General features: G+C 45.4%; 1 protein-coding gene across 4 annotated transcripts in view; it reads right to left on the bottom strand.

Moving 5' to 3' along the window:
- The window catches only part of PPP3CA (protein phosphatase 3 catalytic subunit alpha), a 190,635-nt gene that overhangs the window by 33,930 nt on the left and 139,605 nt on the right, over window positions 1–17,100 (bottom strand). For all 4 annotated transcript variants that reach the window (XM_081209361.1, XM_081209363.1, XM_081209362.1 and 1 more), the window contains exons 6-7: window positions 11,988–12,127; window positions 802–879 (exon numbers count right to left, since the gene is read on the bottom strand). In XM_081209361.1, the coding sequence (XP_081065487.1) occupies window positions 802–879; window positions 11,988–12,127 (218 nt within the window). The remainder of the gene's footprint in view (window positions 1–801; window positions 880–11,987; window positions 12,128–17,100) is intronic.

Genomic DNA, 17,100 nt, shown 5'->3' with positions numbered 1-17,100 from the left:
CATAACTAGATGAAATGAGGATACCATGCTACTTAAATGTGGAAGACCTTATAATACATTCATAAAATATGGCTCTTCTATCTGAGTGTCAATAATTTATATTCCTTCCATCTGTGCTTGTGTAAAAAGTATTGGTACTTTAGCCATTAGGATGAGCCAAGTGGAAGCACAGAGTGGCACTTCCTTTCAGTGACCTAGAAAATATATTCCTGTTTCAAACTGTGCCTCTCCAAAGAGCCCTGCAGGTTCGGAAAGTTAACAAGCTGTAAAGAGCTGATATATATGCTCCTGCTGTTTATCAGCTGAGCAAGGGAAAGCCCTTGTTCTAATTATATCATCACAGTATACTTTAATTTGAGCAGAGGGCCACCCAAACTGCTTTGAGTGCCAGAACTGTGCACCCTGGAATATTTTAAAAATTAGAACTGTATCTGAACCCTTGTAGGGGGCACTTCTTGCACCAGCAGGAAACCATAGTTAGAATTTGGGAACAAGAATTCTAGGTAAGATATAGGGGTTTGGACGTTACACCATTTTAAAGAGGCTAAACATCTCCCACTTGTTTCTCCATCTGTTAGAGAGCCAGGGTTTCAGGATGTGGTCAAGATTCCCTAGAAACACACCGAAAGGAAAAGCAACATACCCTGAAAAGTCAATACTCAACTGTTTTTAAACACCAGTCCTTTCCCTTTTACATTCTGAAAGATGCCGAACAAGCACTTCACCTTAGCAATGTAAGAAATGTACAGATGCCAACATGCCGGAAAATAACTTATTCAAAAAACAAGGAAAGTCACTCACCCGGCATCCTGGGCTTCATGGGCTCGGAGTATAGATAATAAGTTATTGTGCTGTAGGAAGTCACAAACAGCAGGGTAACTGTTGGGGCAGGAAAAGAAGCATGTTTTAATAAAACAAAAACAGAGAAGGTGCCTTAGCCCCAGATACTCACAAATACATAAATATACAGTATACATAAACTTAAATGTTACTGAGTTCAATGGAGAGCAGCACTGGGGAAAAAGCATATCACTGTATATTCTCCCCTACTAGTCAAAAATGTAAGGTGCAGGTTAACTCCAGAAAGTCACTGGCCAATTTTAGACACAATGGAAGGCCAGGGTTTCCCGACTGTATGAATGAGCCACATTCTTGCACACTCAATCTCTACCGTTTGTTTGTTTGTTTTGCATCTTGAAAAGGGGAGATTGGCTTTAAATTCCCCATACTTCTCTGATGTGCCCCAACTCGGGGAACTGTGGTTTGTGAAAATCATGGCTCAAACAAAGCTAAGGCTGCTTAAACTGTGGTTTAAACAAACAAGTTCTCCAAGTTGAAAGGACACTGTGCTTAGAACTGGAAGTAGATTGCTTTGGATCTTCCTTCCCTGCCCCTTGGGGAAGATGGTTGGTCACTGTGTGAAGCCCAGAACAGGACGTTTGCTATCGTCAAACATGGATTCCATGGATTCAGAAGCCCCATCCTCCCTTCAACAAATTCAGGAATTAGATTCCAAGTAGCTGCATTTCAATTCAGTTTAAATGATTTGAGGTTTGCTGCAGCTGTTTCCCAACTTTATTCTCTCTACAAAGATACTGGTGCCTTTAGAGAGAAAGTTAGGAAAAGGAGGATCAGCCTTCTATTTCTGTCTCAATACCAATGTGAATGCACTTAGCAGCTACTTAATTCTCCATGGGTACCTCATGCTAACCCACAAAAAGCTACACATTTAGTAGCAAGTATAGGATTTATGAAACTTTATAAACTGCAGTTCTCTGGAGAGAGAGGGGTGGTGGGAAAGAGGGAGAGAAGTTGAGTAATAAAAGGATATTCTTCATTTCACTGAAATATACACAAATTTCAACATGCTGAGTATTAGCCGAGTCTGAATTCTGGTGTTGTGTAGATGGCCTGCACTACCATTTAATGGATTTAGTGGAGCTGTGGGCATGTCCATACAAATACAGCAAAGCTCTCTTGTCTAGGTCTGGAGTACTTCTGTGATATGAAGCTTCTATCTGATTTCAGAGACTGAATCTTTCACTACCACCAATGTACTAAATGTGGTACTTTCTAACATGCTGAATAATGTATTCTGGTGTGTACGTTCTACACATAGTTAAGCACAGAAGGAAGCCTTGGTTGCGGCATGTGCCCTTTTCCAGCACACGTAAAATGGCACAGACAATCCTGACTTCCAGGGGCTGGGTTTTTACTTAATGAACAGACTGGTAAGTGGCCAACCCAGTCAGCTGTATTATTCCACTATTCCATGAATGGATCAAACCAGGTTTTCATCTGTCCCAGTAGACTGTTCTCAATACTGGCTCACCAAATGCTTCGAGGAAATCCACTCCAGCACATGAAAACAGCAGCCTCCCCCTGTTCAGCAAATGATATAATTCTGAGCAAAATGGAATCCCCATGCTGAATCATGGCTAATAGTCACTGTCAGTCCTGTCCTCCATAAATCTGTCTAATGCCATTTTAAAACCAGCTACATTTAGAGCCATCACCATACCTTGTGACAGCAAATTCTATAAATGAATCATGTATAGTGTTAAGAAGTACTTTTGTTTGGGGGGAGGGGTCCTGCCCTGAATCTACTGCCAGTCAATTTGTCTATCCTGAATTTACTGCCAATCAATTTCACTGGGTGACACTGAGTATTATGAGAGAGAGGCAGTAAATTCTTCTCCACAGACCTCTGTCACAAACCTCTATTACCATAAGCCTCTTTTCACAGGGGTGGCAAAAAATGATGGCCTCTAGATATTGCTGAACTCCCATAGATCCCAGCTGGCCAATGGTCAGGGATAATGGGATTTGTAATTTAACGACATATGGAGAGCACTGTGTTGGCTGTTCCCGTTCCATCATCTCCTCTCTATGTCATCTCTTTTTCCTAAGCTAAATAGCCACAAACACCTTCACTTTCTTTAAACAGAAGATGCTCTGTCCCCTTGATTGTTCTGTTTGTTGCAGCTTCTTCAAGCTCCAGATGTTCTTTTTGTAATGCACTACAAAGTGTACTGAGTTTAAGAGCTGCTGCTTCTGTTCCGCACCCCAAACCTCAAAGGAGCAAGGGAGAATGCGCAAGATAAGACCGCTCTTACTTTCCCCTCATATAGAAGAGGTACATGGATCAGAAAAAAAGCCCAGCCATCTATTGCTCTGTTTGCAACAGTCCCTTACTTCACTTAACCACACTGGGTTAAAACGCTTTCTATGAATCTATCCCACGACACTAACATTATATTTGAGGTTGCTATGGCAACTGGCTTTTAGTTATATAACCAAGAGAGCTGCTGGTAATATAAAATAAAGAGGGAGATTTTAGATACAGTTCTACTGGTAATTGGGGGGAAAAGTATATTAATTTGCAATTTCAAACAAACACTTCCCTCTCATTGCAGTACAACTGATATGGGACTTGTGTAGTGGCTCTAACTTCTTCTTTTTGGGGGGAAAAAGTTATCAAAAGAACTGTCATGTGTAGTAATAAAACTATGACAATATTATAAAGCGTATAACAGAAACAGAAAGCTTCGTTTCCTGTGCATACTCTTTCAAAAACAAACAAACAAACAAACAGCCTTAATATAATCTGATATGCAAATTAGTTGACAAGGACTCCACTCATGGCTACAGGTCTGTGCCCAGTTACAGCTCAAGCCTATGCACGCATACTCTGAAGTAAATCCCATTTGAGTTCAGTACGGCTTACTTCCAGGTCAGCATGCAGAAGACCCTCCATTCCAGAGGAGGTTGAAAAGTGAGGCAGACTGCTGAGCCTGGCAGGCAGGCAAGCCAAACAGAAAGCAGTGAAGAGTGAAGCAGTTTGGGGTTGTCAAGTGATGGCTTGATTTGAGTGTTGTTAGTTGTTGCCCATGTCTCAGAAGCTTGGCTGGCCTCAGCTAGAAGTCAGGCATTGAGTGTTGCCAGCCCCATGCTGCAGAATGCTCTTCCAGCATCCTTGCTCCTAACTTTCAGGTGTTTCCTAAAGAACTTTTTCTGCTGTTACGTCTCATCAGTGGCTTCATTTCTGTTTTCAGATGAGTCAACCATTCTTGCAATTATTCTGTATTGTTTTATGTTATTATATATTTTATTGCATTTGCATAGATTATCGTACACTACCTTGATACTGTACATGAGTGGGCAGTGTGTGAATACTTGTATAAATAAAACAAATAAAGTTTTGTCTTGACTTAAAAGAAGAGCTGTTGTGACTGAGCAATCAGACCACAGTCAAGGTGTTTAATAGGGCCTGGTCAAACTTCATTGGACCACTGTTTCATCTGAGCCCTGTTGAGCTTCTACCACCATATGCAATACAGTGGTACCTCGGGTTAAGAACTTAATTCGTTCTGGAGGTCCTTTCTTAACCTGAAACTGTTCTTAACCTGATGTACCACTTTAGCTAATGGGGCCTCCTGCCGCCGCCGCCGCACCGCCACTGAGCAATTTCTGTTCTCATCCTGAAGCTAAGTTCTTAACCTGAGGTACTATTTTTAGGTTAGCGGAGTCTGTAACCTGAAGCGTCTGTAACCTGAGGTACCACTGTATGCTCAAACAGAATAGAAATGCCCAAGTACAAAATGTCAGCAGCTCCCTCATGTGGTAAGCTGGTATATTACATATCCCTCTCACATACTGGTCACATGCAGTTGCGCATAATTTGAAAAATGTGTGAGCTCACATTTTAAGTTCCTGTACTACATTTTAAAAACAAATAATCTTCCTTCTGGATGGTGCTCAAGAAAAACTGGTTGTGAGACTTTACAGCAGATGACTGTGCATAGCAGTGATTGGTTAGAAACTGTGAAATCAAGAACCTAAAGCAGCTTTTTCAAAAAAATTAAATAAAAACTGAGTCTGACATAAAATATGCACATTCTGTTTGTTTTTTGAAAAGGTTGGCAGCCTGCTTGAAACTTCTACTGCCAAGTCAGTGTAAAGAATAGAGAACCAGGTGGGCCAATCGTATAAGGCAGCTCCCTATGATTTGCATGCATGCTTGCACAAACGTCCTCTCTCCACCCTCCTCCTAAAACTAAAGGCTTGATGTTCTCTCTTTAACATATTGCTGAATTTGTGCGACTACAGCTTTACATACATATATACCCCACTACATTTGATGCAGTATGTTGAAAGAGGGAGTCCAATACCATTTAAATACATACCGTATTTTTCGCCCTATAGGACGCACCGGCCCATAGGACGCACCTAGATTTTGGGGGGGAAATAAAGGGGAAAAATTTATTCCCCCCCCCGCGCGGGGCTGGGGCGGGAGAAGCCCGAGCTTCCCCCGACCCCAGCCCCCAGAATGGGAGCCAGAGTGGCTCCTGGAGCTTGCGGGGCTGGGGGTGGGGGAAGCCCGAGCTTCCCCCACCCCCAGAAAGGGTCCCAGAGCGATGGCGAAGGTGAGCGCACCTTTGCCATTGCTCTCGGAGCTTGCAGGGGCTGGGGGTGGTGGAAGCCCGAGCTTCCCCCACCCCTAGCCCCCAGAAAGGGTCCCAGAGCGATGGCGAAGGTGAGCGCACCTTCGCCATCACTCCCAGAGCTTGCGGGGCTGGGGGTGGGGGAGGCCCAAGCTGGGGGTGGGGGAGGCCGAGCGGCGCAAGGTCCCAGAGCGATGGCGAAGGTACGCGCACCTTCGGCTTCGCTCTCCGACCCGTTCGCGGGGCTGGGGTCGGGGGAAGCTCCGGCTCCCCCGCCCCCAGTCCCCAGAGCAGGTCGGAGAGCGCTGGCGAAGGTGAGCGCACCTTCACCATCACTCCCAGAGCTTGCGGGGCTGGGGGTGGGGGAAGCCGGAGTTTCCAACGACCCCAGCCCCCGGAACAGGTCAGAGAGCGATGGTGATGGTGCGCGCATGTTCGCCATCGCTCTCGGAGCTTGCGCGGCTGGGGGCGGGGGAAGCCGGAGTTTCCCCCGTCCCCAGCCCCGCGAACGGGTCGGAGAGCAATGGCGAAGGTGCGCGCACCTTCGGCATCGCTCTGGGACCTTGCGCGGCTGGGGGCGGGGGGAGCCGGAGCTTCCCCCGACTCCAGCCCCGCGAACGGGTCGGAGAGCGATGGCGAAGGTGCGCGCACGTTCGCCATCGCTCTGGGACCTTGCGCGGCTGGGGGCGGGGGGAGCCGGAGCTTCCCCCGACTCCAGCCCCGGGAACGGGTCGGAGAGCAATGGCGAAGGTGCGCGCACGTTCGCCATCGCTCTCGGAGCTTGCGCGGCTGGGGGCGGGGGGAGCCGGAGCTTCCCCCGACCCCAGCCCCGCGAACGGGTTGGAGAGCGATGGCGAAGGTGCGCGCACGTTCGCCATCGCTCTCGGAGCTTGCGCGGCTGGGGGCGGTGGGAGCCGGAGCTTCCCCCGACCCCAGCCCCGCGAACGGGTCGGAGAGCGATGGCGAAGGTGCGCGCACCTTCGGCATCGCTCTGGGACCTTGCGCGGCTGGGGGCGGGGGGAGCCGGAGCTTCCCCCCGACCCCAGCCCCCCAACGGGTCGGAGAGCGATGGCGAAGGTGCGCGCACGTTCGCCATCGCTCTCGGAGCTTGCGCGGCTGGGGGCGGGGGGAGCCGGAGCTTCCCCCGACCCCAGCCCCGCGAACGGGTCGGAGAGCGATGGCGAAGGTGCGCGTACCTTCGCCATCGCTCTGGGACCTTGCGCGGCTGGGGGCGGGGGGAGCCGGAGCTTCCCCCCACCCCAGCCCCACGAACGGGTCGGAGAGCGATGGCGAAGGTGCGCGCACCTTCGGCATCGCTCTGGGACCTTGCGCGGCTGGGTGCGGGGGGAGCCGGAGCTTCCCCCCGACCCCAGCCCCCCAACGGGTCGGAGAGCGATGGCGAAGGTGCGCGCACCTTCGGCATCGCTCTGGGACCTTGCGCGGCTGGGGGCGGGGGGAGCCGGAGCTTCCCCCCGACCCCAGCCCCCCAACGGGTCGGAGAGCGATGGCGAAGGTGCGCGCACGTTCGCCATCGCTCTCGGAGCTTGCGCGGCTGGGGGCGGGGGGAGCCGGAGCTTCCCCCGACCCCAGCCCCGCGAACGCGTCGGAGAGCGATGGCGAAGGTGCGCGCACGTTCGCCATCGCTCTGGGACCTTGCGCGGCTGGGGGCGGGGGGAGCCGGAGCTTCCCCCCACCCCAGCCCCACGAACGGGTCGGAGAGCGATGGCGAAGGTGCGCGCACCTTCGGCATCGCTCTGGGACCTTGCGCGGCTGGGGGCGGGGGGAGCCGGAGCTTCCCCCCACCCCAGCCCCACGAACGGGTCGGAGAGCGATGGCGAAGGTGCGCGCACCTTCGGCATCGCTCTGGGACCTTGCGCTGCTGGGGGGGATAGCTTCCTGAAGCCTGGAGAGCAAGAGGGGTCGGTGCGCACCGACCCCTCCCGCTCTCCAGGCTTCAGGGAAAGCCTACATTCGCCCCATAGGACGCACCCAGATTTCCCCTTCATTTTTGGCGGGGGAAAAGTGCGTCTTATAGGGCGAAAAATACGGTAATCCTCAAAGGCATAAAATGCATACATTCCACTTACTAAAGTTAGTTGTTTTGCTTTTGTTCTTTTATGATCAAACTAAATCATTTGTAGTCCAAATTATTTAAGCCACAAGGTGGTGGTATAACGAGTGAGGCTACAAACTTGGTATAACAAGTAAATATCATGCCTAGTACTCTAGAGGTCCTGTGAAAATATTTTGCTAATATATCAGTTAGCTAAAAAAATTACAAAACTCACAAAGCAGAGAAAGATGTACTTTTGGAACCAGCTTGCAGTTAGATATGAAAGATCAGAATGAACTTTCTTTTTTAAAAATGAACAGAGCAAGAGGTTTTTTAAAAAAAGGAAACTGGATGCATTTCACTAAAATGCAATTTGTCAGTAAACCAAATATTTCATGAAAACCGAGAGCATCTGTATATTTACTCAAGTAGAGGTAGGGATGGGTGGTTTTTTCAATTCTAATTCCTCTCAGTTTCTCATCTTTTCCGGACTTAAATTCAGTTATCTCCACTTCTACATCAGTTTGACCTTTTGGCACCAGGAAAATTTGTACACATTTCCCGCATGAATTTCTCCCAATATATAGATGTTTGCAAGTGATTTTCACCAAAATACACATTTTTGCGCACTTTCTCCTAATATATACTTTTTGTACACTTTTTTTTAAAAGAACTGCATTGCAAAATTCAGAGAAGTGCAAATTTTTAAGGACAGTTGAGTTTCGATTCACATATTGGTTCAGGCATTGCAAATTAGATAAATCTGCATCGAAATGTAAACTAGTTGGATGTTTCTTGCATTCCTAAGTAGACGTTATTGCTCTTGCTTTAGGCTAGGGGTGGGGAACCCTTTTCAACAGAAGGCAGAGAGTCATTCCACTTCTCATGGTTAAATAGATAGAGTCAGAAGCAAAAGGGGTGGGGCAAAATAAAATTCTGGCCTTTGATACAAGTTTTTGCTTTGTGGCCTTCACCTTCCTTTCCAGGCACCCTATCTGCTGGCCTGAAGTTTACATCAAATTCCTTGGATTTTACTTCTGGGAGGGTAGTTGAATTACCCAGTTCCAGTACAACCTGGTGGAACCTCACAGATTTATTTTGAGCTTTATGCCACAAAAAAATCTGTTAGCGCTTTAAGTTTTCAGAAGACTGCTGGTTTGGAGTTTTACCTCTGATCAAGGAAAGCCCAATCAAGCAAATAACATATATAAGTATATAAACAATAATATAGATTAAGCTTCTGTTTGGAGGTTTTGCTAAATACAAGGACTGAGTCCTTTCTGTTAGGCTCATGGTGCTAGATGAATTGTTTTAAACTCAGAAGTACACAATCTGTTTTGCAGTAAGGGCTGCATGTACCATGAACTGCAGATTGTGATCATGTGCGGCACCTTTTCACAATCTTATCAGAGGTTGCTCAATGAGAAGATCAAAAAGGCGAAACATTCCCTAAAAGGCAGCTTTCCTCATCATTTGAAATTTCCCCCTGCAATGTACCGCTACCAGTCTTGACTGTGTTCTACGATACCTTTTCAGTTCATGTGGGCGATTGTGAGGTCCAATAGGCCTCGCTAGCATCCCCTTCACAAGCTGACTGTTCATGCCAGAATAACTCCCCAGAACTTTCTGGAGGTAATGTGAAGGATTTCTGCGGCTTACATGTAGTTGCTTCTCAGCAGACAAATCAATGTAGAAAGGGTCCCTGAAGAAACAATGCTTGAAAGCCTTTATTCTAGAGGAAATAATGAAGTGTTTTACGCACGTCATAGCGTATTATTCCTTTGTTTCAGATGACTGAAGAAGTGGAATAACCACATTATGCACTGCAGTACATTGCATTATGGTATTAGTGTGCCAGTAAAAATGTAATTTGGGTGGATATTAATGAATATATATTTCAAGATTCTGAGTGCTAGCAAACAGAGGTTGTCCTAGCTTAACTTTGTGTTCTTGTGAGTACAGAAAGATTTGCTGTAGAATTTTGCACACACAACTGATCACAGTCTTAACATTTCAACTGTATTTTAACTAGCAGTAGGTTCATTTTGTATGTGATAAGGCTGGGATAGCCTCCAGCTGTTCTTGGGACAGATCGTGAAGCTGAGGCTCCAATACTTTCGCTATATCATGAGAAGAGAAGACTCCCTGCTGGAAAAGAACCTGATGTTGGGAAAGATGGAGGGCACAAGGAGAAGGGGATGACAGAGGACGAGATGGTTGGATAGTGTTCTCGAAGCTACCAGCATGAGTTTGACTAAACTGCGGGAGGCAGTGGAAGACAAGAGTGCCTGGCGTGCTCTGGTCCATAGGGTCACGAAGAGTCGGACACGACTAAACGACTAAACAACAACAAAACTAATAATATATTGCCCCTTCAGGAACTCACTAGAAGTTTACTTATGATTCTTGTTATATTTTGACCTGCTCGGCTCACATTCACCCGGTGCTATACCAGCTGCACTGGCTCCCAGTGGAGTACAGGATCAGGTTTAAGGTGCTGGTTTTAACCTTTAAAGCCCTATACGGCCTAGGACCCTTGTACCTACGTGACTGCCGCTCCTGGTATGTCCCACAGAGGAACTTACGATCTTCAAACAAAAACATCTTGGAGGTCCCAGGCCACAGAGAGGTTAGGCTGGCCTCAACCAGAGCCAGGGCTTTTTTGGCTGTGGCTCCGATCTGGTGGCACGCTCTGCCACAAGACATTAGGGCCCTGCGGGACTTGACATCTTTCCACAGGGCCTGCAAGACAGAGCTGTTCCGCCAAGCCTTTGGCCAGGGCACAGCCTGACTCCCTCCTTTGGCAATCTGCACAGAACTCTACCCAATGGTTGCCATCAATTTGATTTGAAGTAATTTTTTAATGAAATGATTTTAAAATGTTCTCTTATTTTATTGTTGTTAGCCACCCTGAGCCTGGCTTCGGCTGGGGAGGGCGGGATATTAATTAAAATTTATTATTATTATTATTATTATTATTATTATTATTATTATTATTAATAATAATGTGCTGAGGAAATTTATGCTGAGGAAAACTGCAGATTCTAGAGTGTTTCCTAAAAGATACAACCTCCTCCTTGCCCCCCAATAGGTCACCATCTTCAGGAATATCACTTAAAGCAGTTGCTGTAACCATGATACCCATAAACACATGAACAATCCTAATAAAGATCAGTGAAATTGTTTCCAATTAAAAAGATAATTAAGTATTTATTTGTAACCTAAAGCCTTTTTTGCTGAAACATATGTAATTGCCATTATTCCTGTTTTCTGAAAATGCAGATTTTCCCTAAAACTCAAATCTCAATGCTACAATAAAGAATTCAGGCCATTTAGTAAAACATGTTTTGCCCGCAAAGGAACTTCCAAAAGGGAATGGCAGGATCTGTAGTCAACCAATTAGCTAACTGCAGAAAGTGTCTTGGTTGTATAAGTCTCAACTCTCTCTACAATGAAATGTAGCAATCTTTGCGAAGGGACTATATATGTGCAGTAACAGGAAACTTTATCTGTCAACACACAAGTATTGTTAGTGACTTTTACCCCGTGAAAATGCTTTAGTGATAAACAATTTTATGAACTTGCTCACCATAACAACATTCAAAATCTTTCAAAAGATATCACATTGTTAGGACTTAGAGCAGGGATGGGGAACTTGTGGCTGTCCAGATGTTGTTAGATTCAAATTTAATCACCATGGTCAATGGTCAGGCATGAGGGGACTTTTTAAGTTCAGCAACATCTGGAGGATCACAGGTTCCCCATCCCTGACTTAGGGCTTAACGGCAGAGTGAGTGAGGAACTGCTAATTCCTTATGTAAGGGCTGGGAAGGGGGAAATTACTTCTTGAGTAGGCATGGAGCTCCACTGCAAGGAAAAACAGTGGAGGAGAAGGAATTTCAGTGCAAAATGTAAATATGGGGAAAAACTATGCAGGTCCCTCTTTTCCCTCTGCTGCATTTTAAATGCATTTCCTTCCAGTCCTCCTTGATTTATATGGAACTGGCAGAGCTCATGTTGGATCCTGCAACTATCACACTGAGTGATAATCATTCTTGGTGACTGAATTTTCATGTGCAATTCTGGTTCTAGACAGCATAAGGGGTCTCTGTAGTATAGTGTGTTTTAAAATGGGGTTTTAGAGTTTTTAGGGGTTTTTGAATGTTTTATGTAGTTTTTATGTAGTTTTATGTAGTTTTATGTGGTTTTGTGGTAGTTTTATGTAGTTTTTATGTAGTTTTTCAATTTCATTGTTCTGCAAGGGACAATGACAATAAAGATATCGTAATATGTATTTTAGTTGAAACAGAACCTCAGTAGGTACACACGTTGCTTAAACACAACGGAAGAAATATTGGTTTTTAGACAGAGATTCAATTCTTTTAAAAGGGAGAACTCAAGATCTATGCAACTCAAGGCACAATTACGATGGTTTATGAAGCAGCCACAACCATCTGCAGAGGCCACATGAAACAAGAAAGCATCCTCACCTGTAGAAGTATGAACACCCCCTGACTGTGTTGTGAGTGAAATGTTCCTGAGTCTTCTCATTTCCAAAGTCCTCTAGAGGATCTGACCACAGGATGTCGCACATAGGTCCATACGCAGGTGGTTCCTTGAATCGATCTAACTAAGAAAAAGAGAAGACGAAGAGAAAGGCTAAGGGTGCTAGAGGGAAAGATCTGGCACTGACATTTAGGAACAACAGTGTAACCGCACAAGCATTTCCGTGCTTTGGTCTTGAGACTCCCACCCCTCCCGCAGTTCAACTCAGAGCCATAACAGAGGGTGGTTCCCCTGGTACAACCATAATGCCCCAAGATTGCATGCTGGCCCCAAACTGATGCGCAACCACAGAATATAGTTATGGCAGTTTATAAAATGGGATTAAACCTCATCACTACAGCAAAATGAATTCTGGTTTGGGGCCTGTATACCTGAAGAAATGTCTCCATCTGTATCTTTCAGCCCGGACACTGAGATCCAGCTCCAAGAGCCTTCTGGTGGTTCCCTCATTGTGAGAATTGAGATTACAGGGAACCAATTCCCAACATCCCTGACCACTGGAGCGGCTAGCTAGGGATGATGGGAGTTGTACTCCAGAAACAGCTGGAGACTCAAGTTTGTGAAACTCTGACTTACTTTCCCAATGTAAGTGGAGAGAGCCACTGCATAGGAGGAGGTCCATGAAAAAGAACCTCAAGTGATGATTGCAGGGTCTGGGACAATTCATATGGGGAGAAGCAGTCCTTGAGGTATTGTGGTCCTGAGCCATTTAAGGCTTTATAGGTCAAAAGTAACACTTTGAATTGGGCCCAGAAACGAATTGGCAGCCAGTGTTGTTTGGCCAGGACTGGCATTATATGCTCAAACAGTCTTGCCCCAGTGAGCAACCTGGCCACTGAATTCTGCACCAGCTGACGTTTCTGGACCATGTTCAGAGGCAGCCCCACATAAAAGGTACTGCAGTAATCTAACCTAGAGATTATGAGAGCATAGACAACAGAAATTAGGTTATCTCTGTTTGGATAATTAATTAATTAATTAATTAATTAATTAACTGAGTGATCCTGTGTACTCAGCCGTCAATAGCTGAATGCGATCCCTCTATATATAACAACAACAACAACAATTTATTTGTACCCCACCCATCTTACTGGGTTGCCCTAGCTACTCTGGGCAGCTTCCAGCATATATAAAAACATAGTAAATTCAATTATCTCATTGATTAGAGAGGAGGAACAGCAAAGGAAATCAATTCCATCAACTGAAAAACTCCCTAGATGCATTTTAATAATAGAGCTATTTAATACTTTTAAAATCAGAGTTGCACACATTATTTAAATGCTGACATCACTGCTGTAAACAAACCATTGTCTGCCTGACTTAAGTAACACAGTGAACAAACAAATCTGTTGCTGAACAGGAACTCTTCACTAACCTGCCCTTAGCTGGATGTTTACTGCAGGTTCTCCACTGTGCACAGAAAAGCTCTGCAACCCTCACCCTTTGGAATTCATCTTGAGACAGGATGAATTCATTCACTACAGAGGAAGAAGTGTTATGCCCCTCAACTTTACTTCTCTCCCCGCCACACACACATCTTGCTTGGGGGTCATAACTGGACTGACAGATGACAGTCTACTTGAGATTTAGAGATGGAATAGGGTGCACGTTCATGCACATAACTATTCATGCGCTATGGTTTGGTACTGCATCCAAACAAGGTCAATGGAATTCATGTGGAAAGAGTTCTTGGGAGCAGCATACAGTCTGTAATTATACCAATTATTTGGAATTTTTCTTGAGTTTTGTGGCTTTATACATGCTTTTGTGAGCATGCATAAACAGGACTGGCCTAAGACTTTTGTTGCCTGAGGCAAAGGGCAACACAATCCCACTACGTTCCAAATCAGAACTGAACTGGTCTGAGTGCTGAATCTTACTTAAACATGGGTGATGTGATAGCATCTCTACTGCTCTTTAGGCAGCAGGCTAGTTTAGGGGTTCCAAGACAAGCTGTGCTGCGTACACAGTTCTGCCCTCCAAAAGAAGGTGTAACCAGGGGCTTAAGAGGAACAAGAAAGTAAACACTCCTCACATTTTAAGCAAACATGTTTCTGTTGCTGCATGAGGAAGCTGAAATCTTGATGAGATACGCAGATGTGGGCTATGCAGATTGGAGCTGAGTTCCTAAAGATTCCTCTCTTTCTCCAGCCTGGCTGTGAGGAGGAAACTACAAGCGACTGCTTTCATTTTAAATCAATTGCACTTTGCCAGTTTTGCAGTGGGTAATCTGCATCACACAGACCTCTGGACCACCCCCATGAATGAGATGTCATCTAACACATGCACACCAACATAAAGGTTTACTTAAAAGGAACATATACTCAGCATTCCAATACAGAAGGACCTCCTGGGACCTTATCTGGGCATTCAAAATACAGGGTAATAACACTGTGAGGCAGAAGAGTGGGGTCACACTTACTTGCCTCGCCCTCACTGCCACACCCCACATAATGCCCTCCTCAATACTGCCCACATGTTTCGGAGAATGTCTGCAGCAAAGCAGTCTGCTAATTCGTGTAGGTTGCACCCTCTCAAGATTTCAGCTCACGGTCGTTGCAGTCTCACAGTTAAATCACATTTGGTATGCTGTCCCGTTGCAGACAAGTTCCCAAATGTACGTTGGGAGGAGGTCAGTGTGGGGCATGAGGGCAGGCACACAATGGATGCGGAGTGATAATTGTGTGAGGATCTACCCTCTTGCCTTGCACAATTATCACTGCAGGGTGTGTCTTGAATAGCTTAATAAGGCTACTGAGATCTCACTTAAGTAGAAGAAGCAGGCATCTGTGTGATATCTCTTGCAACAGCTCTTGCTTCAGCTTGCAAATCAGTTTTTATTCATGGCTTTGACCATCAGCTCCAAGCTCCACCAAAATTGCAGTAAATTATTGCTTTTGAAAAGTAACATAGTTTCCAAAAAGTCATCTCTAGATTATGGGTAATGAATGCCACAGTGATGTGGTGTGGAGAATGTTATGCAATGCATTCCCCCCCCCCCATTTCTAAAAACCCACCCCTTCCTGGGGGGAAATAATTCATAACACAATGAATGGCTACAATGCTAATCAAATCAAACATTTTCTTCAGGTGACCCTTACTAGGAAGCATGCATGCATATTTAATATTAGTATCAATGCATAGACTTCTTTTGAGTATGATAAAATTACTATGTTCACAGTTTCCCATGCCTACATTTTTCTTTATATGTAAACTATGCTCTTGAATCGTCGTATCTTGAAACCATTCACAAGTATTTGAAAGAAAATAATTTCTAAGCAAAGCTTTTCTGTTTGATTGAAAAGAAATGTAAACCACATTGACACAGCAATCCTCACTAGGGGCTGGGGAAATGCAGAGCAACAGATCCTCTGCTGCAATCAAAGCCTTGCCGGACAGAAGGTTGGAAGCGTGCTCGTTTGATATACCAGCTCCAGGCTGGTGCAGCTGAGGGTACCAAGGATTGGGGAATGTGAAGCTTAGGATCTAGTGGATCCCAAGCCTCTAGTACCCTGCTTCAAACACTTCATTTTCAAGGCTATCTCTGGCTACCTCTGTCATGAGGACTACTGGTGGTAGCTACCGTATTTTTCGCTCTATAAGACACACTTTTCCCCTCCTAAAAAGTAAGGGGAAATGTGCATGCGTCTTATGGAGCGAATGCAGGCGGGAGGCTCTTCACAGTGCTCCCTTTAAAGAGCCGTGTGGAGCGGCTCTTAGGGGAGCACACTCTGCGCGCTCCTTAAAGGGAGCGTGGCTCTTGGGGGAGCCTTAGCCGTGTGCAGCTTCTCCCGGGCAGGGGATGAAGGCTCCCCTTGCCCGGGAGAGGCTTGCTCACGGCTATCCCATAAGCCAGGGCTATCCCATAAGTTGTGCAGCGATCCCGCTTGCTGTCCTGGCTTCTGGCATTCAGAATATTTTTTTTTCTTGTTTTCCTCTTCCAAAAACTAGGTGCATCTTATGGTCTGGTGCGTCTTATGGAGCGAAAAATACGTTAACTGTTTGGGCAGAGCTGGGCCATCTGCCATCTGGTTTTCCCCTTCATGGGTGGATAGAACGGTATGTACCATCCTAAGTACTCTCACACGATGCTATCTAAAGTGTGCTTTATCATTATTTCCCCCTATTTCAGTTCAAATAATCTGACGATGGAAAAAACTTTCCAGATATTATATAGAATATCAAATTAATATAAACTTTTTTTTTTAAAAAAAAAGTTTACTAACCTGACGTCAAATAAATATTCTAAATCAGATCTCACGCTATTGAAGCTATTGGAAATCGCTGCACACCCCTGGGTCAACGCTACCATCCCAGCAATCGCTGAATACGCAACAACGTATTGTTTGAACATCACAAGTTGTCAACAGGGGTGGTAACTATTTGCACTCTGATCAAGATAAGGATCAGTGTAGGGAAGCAACTTTCTGCAAAGGTTATCACAGGGAACCACAGATGGAAAATTTGATTTGCATGTACACACAGCATACTCACCCTGTCAACACATACATATTCCGGATGAAATAAAAAAATTCCTTCCAGTAGCACCTTAAAGACCAACTAAGTTAGTTCTTGGTATGAGCTTTCGTGTGCTCATTATACATGATCGTGAGATCATTATACATGACTAAGCCATTTTTCACCTTCTCACCCCTTGCCTTTTCCTGTAAGACCTATTGCAGTCGTTAAGAGTCGTCAACAGGCTCATCTCAGCTATCTGCCAATCTCCCATTCCCACCACCCTTCTGAGTAATACCCCTCCCCACCTCCTCACTATATAGAAGGATCTGGCAACTTCTGTTTCAGTGCATCCGAAGAAGTGTGCATGCACACGAAAGCTCATACCAAGAACTAACTTAGTTGGTCTTTAAGGTGCTACTGGAAGGAATTTTTTTATTTTGACTATGGCAGACCAACACGGATACCTATCTATATTCTGGATGACATAGCCAAGCATAGATACCTGCATAACCATAGCTGTATTGGAGTAAAGGACTAATGTATAGAAGAGTATTCAACAGCAAACCCCATAGACAC

The sequence above is a fragment of the Podarcis bocagei genome, assembly GCF_964188305.1.
Source record: "Podarcis bocagei genome assembly, chromosome: 9".
In the NCBI taxonomy this organism is placed as follows: Eukaryota; Metazoa; Chordata; class Lepidosauria; order Squamata; family Lacertidae; genus Podarcis; species Podarcis bocagei.
Note: the sequence above shows the minus strand (reverse complement) of the source record. Positions and strands in the feature narration are given on the sequence as shown.